This window comes from Limulus polyphemus, unplaced genomic scaffold, assembly GCF_000517525.1.
Source record: "Limulus polyphemus unplaced genomic scaffold, Limulus_polyphemus-2.1.2 Scaffold227, whole genome shotgun sequence".
In the NCBI taxonomy this organism is placed as follows: domain Eukaryota; kingdom Metazoa; phylum Arthropoda; class Merostomata; order Xiphosura; family Limulidae; genus Limulus; species Limulus polyphemus.
The window spans coordinates 96281-107941 of record NW_013665837.1 but is presented as its reverse complement, the minus strand read 5'-3'; the positions used below and the strand labels follow the sequence as shown (position 1 = coordinate 107941).

General features: G+C 32.7%; 1 protein-coding gene across 1 annotated transcript in view; it reads right to left on the bottom strand.

Moving 5' to 3' along the window:
• LOC106478574 (GTPase-activating Rap/Ran-GAP domain-like protein 3) overlaps window positions 1-11661 on the bottom strand; it is a 437755-nt gene that overhangs the window by 383754 nt on the left and 42340 nt on the right. Inside the window, exon 2 of the mRNA XM_022382188.1 lies at window positions 5131-5397. Within this exon, the coding sequence (XP_022237896.1) occupies window positions 5131-5303 (173 nt within the window). The 5' untranslated portion in view covers window positions 5304-5397. The remainder of the gene's footprint in view (window positions 1-5130; window positions 5398-11661) is intronic.

The window sequence follows — 11661 nt, the reverse complement described above, 5'->3', positions numbered from 1 at the left end:
CTAGCCGTCCCTAATTTAGCATTGTAAGACTAGATGGAAGGCAGCTAGTCATCACCACCCACCGCCAACTCTTGGGCTACTCTTTTACCAACGAATAGTGGGATTGATCGTCATATTATAACGCCCCCACGGCTGAAAGGGCGAGCATGTTTGGTGGGACGGGGATTCGAACCAGCGACCCGCAGATTGGGAGTCGAGCGCCCTAACCACCTGGCCATGCCGGGCCTACTTTTAATGGACAACAAGTAGAATCCTTTTCAGATATTTCATTTGAAGTTACCTATTTACTGAACATTTTCACACAGCACAGATGGTTACAACTCAGTGAAAAATAAATATGAAGCCCAATCGCTCATTCGATTCACCACTTGTCACTGACTTGTACCGGTTTTAAGAATACAGAAGAATAAATATAGGTTTACGGTGGTGAGTAAAAGACAACTAAAAACATCATACACATGTTGAAAATAAATAGGAAAATGAATAAAATTTTAACGAAAAGTAGGGATCGTTGCTGCAATAAAAAGTACACAAACAAGTAAAGTGACACTAGTTGGATATATTTTAAAACGATTTACAATCCATACTTTGGTTGGCATTGTGATCCGCATAGTTAAATGAAGCAGTCTAAATTTGCCAACAAAAACCGGGATTGAAAATCGTTTTAAAATCAATCCAACTAGTTTCAATTTACTTGTTTGTGTACTTTTTATTGCAGCATTTATTTTGTTTTGGATATTTCTTATAGCAATTCTACAAATAACCAACGGTCCCTACTTTCCGTTAACATTTTATTTATTTTTCCCTATTTATTTGTTCAGTTTTTATATGTCCATGGAATGGACACAACATATATAAACTTTTAGTATAGCCATATCCCTGATAGCTAAAACTTTTATAAGAATTAAAACCACAATCACAAATTTATAAAATGTAATACTGACTTTGGCCTACAGATAAGTGTATAAAGCTGCCAAAGTAGAAATTAAATTTTATAAGTTTGTGATTGTGGTTTTAATTCTTATTTCATTACTTTTTGTAATCCCTACTTCATAATTTTTAATACTCTTGTTTGTTTACTTTTACCTTTAGAAACTGTCGCGTGTCTGTCCATCGATATGTAGCGCCATCAGTTGGGTTGAATTGACATGTTTACCATTTATAAAAAATCCGTATATTTTTATTCATTTATCGGAATACCAAAGCAAATACCCCCCAGACTAGTCACTTAATTTATATGAAACATCTGTAGTGTCCTTGGCATGGGTTAGTAACTGTATTATTGTTTTATTGAGTTTAAAGACAACATAGACATTAAAAGTATTGAAAGGAAAAATATGCATTTTCATGCTCCTGTTATACAGGTGAGAACAATAGCGTATTTTCATGCTCCTGTTATACAGGTGAGAACAATAGCGTATTCCATGCTCCTGTTATACAGGTAAGAACAATAGCGTATTTTCATGCTCCTAATATGCTCGCCATTTCATTCGTGGGGCGTTATAAAGTGACTGTTAATCCTACTATTCGTAGGTAAAGAGTAACCCAAGAGTTGACGGTGGGCGATGTTGACTAGGTGTCTTCTTTCTAGCCTATTACTTCAAAATTAGGGACGGCTAGTGTAGATAACTCTTGAATAGCTTTATATACACAAACGAAAGTTGCTTATTTTTGCTTTCTTTTTTAACGTCTATTTTATTTTCAAACTCAATGAAACAATAACACAGTTGACATCTTTAGATATAATAAGACAAGAAAACTTGTTAATAAAATTGCAATTGAGTCAGCCTTATTGATATATTAGTTTGTTATTTCGGAAAATCCCTTTTTGCAGGTATAGATAAAGTCGAGTAGGAGTGGAAAATGCCTTATTTATAAATTATTAATGAAGTCATTAATGATTTATAAAGGTGTAGTATGCGTTTGCATATTTTATGCGATGGTACAGCCCCTTGTGGTAGAACCACTTATATTAGTACTCAACAAGAACAAGCAAACTGATAAACAGCATTTCATTATTTTGTTGAAGTTATTTGCTAATTGAACCATAAAACTTATCTAAATTGCGCTGATTCTCTTCTACATATAATCTAGGCGAATATTTCGTAGTTGTTTCTATTTTTCTAATATCTAATATTATGTTACGTATTAGAATTTCAAATAGCCTGAAATTGAGTTAATTGATAAATTTAATAAGTTAAATTGTACTTTGTATTTAGTTGTTAAATAAAAGCCGATATATAGTCAGTTTATGATATTTACAAACAAGATTGATACACACAGTTTTCTTTTAATATACACACAACAATACAATTTACAATAACAGTTATTACAAATAGTTATTACAAACAATGATCTATAAACAACAGTTTCACAAACTTACAAGCAATATAAATTCTTCTTTCTAGTCTGGAACTTCTTCAATATCTTATCGATGGTTCACGATGAGCAAGTTGATTACGAGTTGATATAGGTTTAATTCACTTAACAGGAAGCTAGTTAGCTTTGTCCTTCGTTATTTACCAGCCACACATGCCGAGTTTTCCACGATGAATTTATATAATGTTTTCGTAAAAATACTAATGTCCAATGAGAATCCACTGAAGTTAAATGATTTGTAATTTTCGAACTTTGTAAATGCCCCTGGTCAAATATCTGAAGTTTTCCTATTGATTAGCGTTATAACAATCACAGTTATAGCTTCCGAAGTTTATAGCACACCAACTATAGCAAACCAATAATAGATACTCTTTTTTTGCCGCGTCGCGTTGGTTATATTTATAGGCGTGTGGAGGCTTTCTCGAAATTTCAATTTTACGTAACAGTACTGGCGCTAACAAGCGTTTACGTACATACATATATTGTTGATTCTTACTCTCGAGAATCTTCTACAACTTTAAAAAATAGGCGAGAGTTTCGCAATACATATCTGACACTATAAGCTATGCATGTTTCTAAATATAAACTTAATCTAAACAAATGTTGATATTAAAATTCTTCATACTAAACTAAGGTTAAAAATGAGTACTGTCGCTTTAAAAAAAAGTTTAATTATCAAGATTGAGAAAAAATATAATTCAGTCAGATACTGTGATATTTCCCACTTCAAATAAAAGTAATAACATTAACTAATTTATTTTCCTTTTACCTTTTAGTAAATAAATATGAGTTATTGCAAAAAACCTCGTCATTTCCATTGGCATGATAAATGTTTTATAGAATATTACCTATGCGCCTAATGTAAAAACTTATACTACTAAGGTGACGAATTTGATTGATGAGAATGAACAAGTAGCATAAAAAAAAATTACCAGAACATTTATGAAAGAGGCCGTTCTTTGCGTAAAACATTTTATAGCAATTACACACAATCACTTAGGAAACAAAATTAAGAGTATACTCACGTATACCCCCTATTTTATCATGCAAAAAATTATGTTTATATAGTTATAGCACAGCTGCTTCTTGTATTTAACGTTTTCAACATATTCTACATTCTTCTGATGAAGCATTAGCATTTTTGGCTTGAAATAGTCGCATGCCTTTAGACTCCCATAGCTTTAGCACGCTTTGCATGCTGGTTGTGCTTCGCATAATGTGTTAGCTTTTGATCTCACAAATTAGAATCCTCCTTTCAAACGTTCTGCGTACAGGCCTGATATTATATTATACATAAAACTATATAGTAAAAGAAAGAGAAACGGGAGTTCTGTTGACAGTAACTTGAGAATTAACAAATAATCAAAATGGAATAATGGATTGAAGTACGTTTCGCCCTCCCGTGTTGCAAATAAGAAATGAAAATAAATGTATTATGAACTACTTCTTAAGACTAAGCTGACAAACAAATTCTGAATGAAGAGAGTATCTGTAAATTAACAAAGAAAGGTTGACAAACAAATTAATTTAGTTGGGAGTTCTTTTAAATGTGATTCAATATATTAACGAGAACATGTAGAATATCAACTCTGATGGAATATCCAGAAACAGCTTGCAATGAAAATATGGAATTTTGCAGGCTCAAGTAATTCTGAGATATTATGAAATTATATTTGGAAAAACAACTGAACAGTTAGGAAACTATTGCCAGAGAAGACAAAAGGCTTAAATTTAAAAATTTACTGAAGTTTACTGAAGTTCATAAGAAACTGTTTATAAAAATGAATGGTACATTGTTCCAGTTCTGAATCTGGGGGAATGAATTCAATTAAAATTCGACAAAATGGAAAATATCGTACTTCAGGGGTAACCTTTTTTGCAGAGGCGAAAATCCCCCTGTACACCCCCCTGAAATGCACTGTTTAGATTATAAACTAGTAACGCTCATTTTTTAAATAACCAGAATTGGAATAGTCGTGTGTCCAACTAGACAAGCACGTCTCAAAATGCAACTTATTTCAGACGTCGAGAATAACAAGAGTGATAAAGACAATTACGTTAGGCATTGTAATACGTTATACGAACAGTACGCAAGATCAAAACGATTTCATCCTGCATAAGAAACATTTAACTTTCAGAGCAGTCATAGCTTTGGTGGCGCCATCGAGTGACAAAACTTCACAATTGTTATCCAGTAGAATTATAATAACACTCTTTAGTTACAAAACTTCGACATCGAATCTGTAGAATTATACAAAGTTTATATTTATCAAAACAAGTATAAACCTGAATGACAAAACTATCTACCTAAATATCTAGCATTTTTATCTTCTTCAACCTTGTTAGTGTTAGTTGATTTGGTTTCTTTTACTTTAATTTGTGTGATTAATAGACAATAACGTTTCTGTAAAATATTCACACAAAAAATTAATAAGTTTCTAAACAACAGCCGAGCACATATAGCAGGATTATTGTTTTATTTTTTGTCATAAATCCTTAACTGTCTTATTATCAGTAAAATTCCGTAAAGTGGCTTTAGTCGCTCATTACAAGTTTTCTTGTTGTTATGACTCAAATTAAATATCTGTATAAATCTCTGATCTGACATTGAATGCTTTGGCTACATCACCCACTATAAGGACACTATAATTGTAGATCAGTTGAGGGGTGTTAATCGTAGTGAACTGGCCAAAAAATGAAATTCATATGTTATAGTTTGTGGCCAATCAAGACAAATATAGCTTCACTCACCTACACAAGTGGAAAAGGTCATATTCTTCGTCATCAGACTCAACACTGATTGAAATAGGCCATGTAGTTTGAAGTAGAGACTCTCGAATCAGTGACTTCCACCCTCCTGAAACGTCGTAACTGTTATCCGAGCGTGTAAGGCGTCGACGGCGGACTTGACGTAGATTCATCATTTTGTAATCTCGTTCTCAGAGCTTGTATCTTTTAACTTATACACCTGTTGTTGTACAGATTAGATGCAGAGTTTAGTCCATCGTCAGTTGTATACTGAAATTAATAAGAATAATAAATCTTAATCTGGAACAGTCCATTCAAGAAAACATTCATTCACATCATCACAGCTATAGTTATAGAACAGTAAATATATATTCTTGTTTATACGCTTTTATGCAATTGAGAAAAAAAAAAGTGACAAAAAAGAATCAACTGGTTTGCTTCAGTCATTTAGTTATTATGGGAATTGCACCTTTGTTAATATTTTAAAAAGTAAGAAAGCAATCCAAGTCAAAAAGTCATAATCGGTAATGTGTTCAATATTTGGTGACCTCGTCATGTGACTGAACTCAGAGTCTCAAGACAACCAAAACTTATGAAATATTTTCACAGCACAAGAAAAAATAAAGAATAAATGCTAAACACATTCGCCTTGAATTTCTTTAGTTAAATTTTACGTGTTAATCAACGGAAGTAATGACCTATATGACGATTCAAAGGTCAGTAGACAGAAACCTCTTTAATAATATAGTTACTTTCACCAAATCTCTCTTTTGAACTTAAATTAAAATATTATGGCTTGAATGTAGTATTATCGTAAATAACGAACACACGTTTGTTTTATTCACAATTAAGGGTGCGTAAGATAATTATTTGTTAATAAAGAATTAAGATCTACCAAACTAAAGTGTCTGCTACTCTTTACACTTCAAATTTTCAGTGCGATCAAGTATTTATAAAAATCAAGACACGCTTACGGAATGTATATTTAATAAAATGTTCTTAATCTTTAAGCTTTTAACTCACATTATTGTAATTGTATCTGAACCCTAAGGGTAGCTTACTGGTTTATATTGTTACAGTGTTATGAAGTTAGGTGTAAGGAATATCGGTTGGAGCTAAGAAAACGACCAGTTTTTGGCCAGTCTCAAAGGAATGACAGGATTACAGCAATAAATCATTAGAAAATTATAAGAGTGAGAGGCAGCTCTTCTAAGTTCAGTGGCATAGACACAACAAGAACATCCATGGATGTAAAACATTACAATCCGATATACAGAAAAGCGGTGCAAGATCAAGAAGAAAGGGACCTATTTGGCATGGGTTTGAGAAAATAATATAAAAGACAGCAGTTCAACGAAAGACAAATAGAGATCGAGAGAAATGAGAGAGAACAAATAAACCGAGAGGCGAAGGAAGAAAATAATATGCTACTGGCAAGAAACAAAACCTCTCTCTAAATCTGTGTGTTATTGATTATTGTAATAAACGGCAATTTGTTATTTTGTATTAGGATGAGTTAATTTCAGATAGGAATAAGTATAACCTAAAAAAATGGCTAATGAATATAAGAATGGAAAGCGAAGTGCAAGAATAGCACGATTGTAACAAAGTGATGTCAAACTATAGTGACCTACAATGGCAAAGCACTCGTCATTATTAAAGTTTAATTTACATTTTTGTAGCTGTAACTGAATCATAACTACAGCTTACTGGTTTGTACTGCTACAATGGCAAAACATTCTTCATTATCAAAGTTAAAATTTTATAATAACTGAACGCTAAGGGCAGCTTCTATAGTTATACTTCAATACAATACAATGACAAAACATTATCATTAAGGGTTTATATGTTACTTAAATGGTAACCATTGAAACGTGATGACTAGTTATAATTAAAAAAATGTGATTTTTTTCAGTTGTAGCTGAATCCTAAGGAGAGTTTAATTATTTCTATCGTTATGATAACAAAACGTTCTTCATTATCAAAGTTCAAATCACGTTTTACTTGTAATTAGACGTCATGAGCATGTTAGTACAGTTTATGTGGTTACAACGTCAAATAATTCTTCATTTTTACAATTTTAATACATTTTAAAGCTATAACTGGAATATAACGAGCTACTTTTTATCTTTGTAGAACCACAACATTATTAAAGTTTAAATCATATCAAATCGATGTTGAGAACGGCACACTGGTCTCTATTGTTACGTCAACAAAACACTCTTCACTGGTAAAATTTAAATAACATTTCTATATTAATTGCAAAGTCACATTAAAAGTAGCACACTGGTTTTTCTCGTTTTAAATAATTCCAGACCTGGTGTAGGCTAAAGTTATTTTGACCGAACTGTGAATCCGAGATTTCGTCAATGACGTACGCTTAGTCTGTTTAGCAGTTCTCACTAAGTTGTCAGTACACGCCATCTATTATTTTTCATGAGAACATACAAGTATAAACTTATAGGACACTAAACGTTTATCTTAGCTTTGAAACTTCACTCAGACCTTCATAATTTTAATTAGAGAGAGAACTAGTGAGCTGTATATATATATTATTTCTTGACCATGGGCCTGTTAAATATATAATCTACTGGTACTTAGATCCCCGCAAAATAACACCCTAAGTAAGTAGCAAGACAGACGTAGATGAATAAGATGTAGGAGTTGGGAAAATATTTAAGATGTAAGGTTTGTAACAAATAAAGCACGATTATTTTTGTTAAACAGATGCACATGTAAACAATAAATATAAACGACGTTGAAATGTAAATGAGAGCTGATGGTGCAAAGTAGAATATAAATGCAATGAAAAACTGAACTTATACTTGATAATTACAGCACAAATCATAGTTTAAGATGTGCTGGCGTAGTTGTGTATCACCAAATATTCAAGACTTGGAGAAAATTTTCGCGGTTCACAAATTTGAAAAAAAGACAAATAATAACACATTCAGAGACGACTGTCAGCCAGCGCACAGTAATCTAGTTACACTGTCAATAAAACACAGTAATCTAATTAGACTGCGAGTCGAGCGCTCTAACCACCTGGCCATGCCGGACGCCAAATGAGGGAACCAAATGGACATACTAAATGTCAATACATTATGTACTGGGTCAACATAAATCCTCATAACACTATTTGAAAAAAGTTAAAGATCCTTAATGCTTGTACATGTGTTTGAACAGATGTATGGCCATGTGGTATTGCAGTCCCTTACTTTTTGTAACAAGTTATAGATGAGCTTTACCTAGACATGATGTGTGACCTAGTATGACCATAAATTTGTCCCTTATCAAACCTTGATGATATCTGTCAATAAGATGGCTCTCCTCCAAGTCACTTCATTCCAGTACGCGAATGGCTTAATGGACAGTTCCTGGGGTGGTGGATTGAGTTATTATCTACCAAATGGCTGACTCAGTCTTAAGATATAACATCATTCGGTTTCTTCCCTTGGTGTGTGTTGAAAATGTGTACTTATGCTCATAAACTAGTGAATCTGGAAGGTTTGTACCAATCAAACTTGAAGAATGCACGAGAATGGCTTATACCACTCCACACTATTTTGAACATTGTGAATGCATCAGTGCCAACGTTGATTTTTGAACATTCGTATTAAGACATCTTTATTTCATTTTCTACTCCTTCTATTATGTTGTTGTTAAAGTTACCAGTAATTTTTGGTTCATCCATGTAACTGGTTATTTTTCCAAATCGCTTACAGTTGCATTTGTATATTCTGTGAAAAGCAAAGTTACTTTTTTGACCAACCAAAGTTTGGTTGGAATGTACAAACGCATAATGATATTACTGTAAATAATGATAACGAATCAACCGAAGTTTGCAAAGTTAATATTATACTCTCAATATTTCAGTAACATTAACTCAGTTCCAGTAATGAATCAACACACGGTGTTAAAAGCATTTGCCGTTTTCAGTTTCAACCAAAGACATTCTTTATCCACGCATTCTACTTTGGTTTCAATTTTTCTTATTTCATGTACATAAGCAAAAATGCCCCAATAGTTTTGGTTATTGCAACTTAGAATCTCTTTAGATAAATGTCATTATTACATTATAAGTTATGCAGAAAAGACCAAATACGAGAGAGTAAAATATAGGATAAAACATGCAAAAGAAAGATATCAAAGACAAACAGAGGAAACAAATGAATTGTAAAACAAGCTCATAAAATGCCATCTTGTTTTCTACAACACTAAACAAATAAAGGTTATTTTAAGCCCCATGCAAAGCGTAAGGACAAGAGGAAAAGCTGTTATATGATAAGAAACTAATGCGTTATTTTAGCAAGAAGACAACCAGCGTTATTGTTTATAGATGAACTAAAACTTATAAAAAGTACTAATAACTTATTTAACCCGTAGTGCCATAAAATTTCGTTTTGAGAAAAAGCTAAAAGAGCATAAGATAAATATATCTCATATGTGCTTGAGCGAGAAATTCAACTCGTGTAAAAATAACTTCCTTGCCACTGAGAAGCTATCTTTTGATTATTCACTAAAATATTCAGACACAACGTTTGAAGATCATTTTCGTAAGATGCATTCGTTTCAAAACATATCACATGGAAAATGTTTGAGCTTGAATAATGAAGCATTTTAGAAACTAAATTATGCATGAAATGTAGTATGCATAATATATTTAGTGTTTCTTTTCTCCTTTAATTAAATAAGAAAATTTCATGTTCAACAAGAGTTCTCAAAAATATTCGCCCATACACGTTTCTAGCCATGTTTTTAAGTTTTGACAATAGTGTGCTAGACAAGAAATTTGGCTAAATTCCATTCGTTCAAGCTAACTATTGTTCTTTGGTGTTACATATAGTTTATTGTGGGGAATGTTGCTGTAAGTAAAACACATTATGTAAAAGTAGAAAGTGATTTTTATCATTGACAGGTCAGGTGATGCCTTAAGGACCTACCTGCCCTTATTTTGTTCTACTGGAATAAGCATCAGTGAGGTAGGTAGTGCATGCAAACTAAGAGGGATAACATTACAGAACCGTGTACATATTCTTAGCCTGGAATAAGTAAACAACAAGAAAGAAGAAGGTTAAAGCAACAAGCTACAGTCTGAAACAGATCTAGTGACAGATATCTAGTAAAATGCTGTTTATATGATCTGCGAAATGGTTTGCCTTTGATTGTTTAGGTTGTTAATGGATATATTTTACTTTTACATTGCGTTTTGTCTCCTCCTTTAAACTCAGTCAGACTAAAAACTCAATTTAAGTCTGTGATATATTTCCTGAAGGTTATAAGAGCATCTGCGAATAACAGTTCCTTTGACTTACTTTAACATGCTTTTAATATTTATAAGTTTTGTTTACCAAAAACATCACTGATTTATGGCTTGTTGAAATCAAAGAAGTTTTATGTTGCTTTCAGTTAAGATTTGTTTTTATAAAACTAAATTTTTGATTTAATCAACAATGACAATGACAGAGGAGTATTTATGTGATATGTTAACAACACATGGATGAGTGACCAGGACTTGCAATTCTTTTTTCCACTATTGGTGGTGTTCTTGTGATAGCCCTGGTTATGGATAATTACTCTGCAGTGCAATTCTTACTATAGAACACTTTTGTGCAATACATTGAATTCACTGTAGTCTCCCTCTTTTTTATATTTTTCAGTCTATAAACAATGCATGGACAACAACTTTTCAGGACCCATTTGAGCAGCTCATAAGCCTAGAAGTCCATGGAAAATGTCCGTGAAAAGCATATCACTTCCCATTTCTATCTATCTTGTTGAGAAAATGGCATTTTATTGTAGACTAATGCTTAGATGTTTTATCTTGATGGAGCCATGCTTTATTGATCCGAATCCATACAAAGATGATACATTCCACAGTATAGTGTTGTCAGCACATTAACTTGATAATATGCAAAGTTCACGTTTTTCTACACTCTATCAATTCTTTACTTCCCATTATATGCTATCTGCAATCTCAATAAAGCCCCTCTAAAAAACTATTGAACTTTTGAAATATTGTATAACTAGTAGGATGATAACAGATTGCTCAGACTTTTGCAGACACGTGAACAGGCGTATGCTCCGTCCAGAGTGATAACATTTGTCACATGTTAGATACTGCTTGCAAAGTTTGACAGTCAGTCTTCCATTTGGTCATGGGAATTATCTTGTTCACAGTCCAGGAGAGGTCTCTACGTTAGATGTAATAGACCGCGCGTTCGTGGGTTACTTCTTGATAACTGTCATTACTACCCTTGATGTTGTAATAGGTAAACAACGATTTACAAGCATAAGGAAAAGTTTTATTGATGGTGAAACGTATTACATGTTTCGACAGAACATTGAATACTTGAAGAAGACAGACTGCACGTATAGTGTGTTTCACCATCAATAAAACTTTTCCTTATGTTTATAAATCGTTCTCTGCCTTCCTATTATTGTATTAGCGTAATGTGCTTCCATACTCAAGTATCCTTGATGTTGTTATTGATCACAGGCAGAAGTTATTAGAACTTACATTTAAGCAATAGT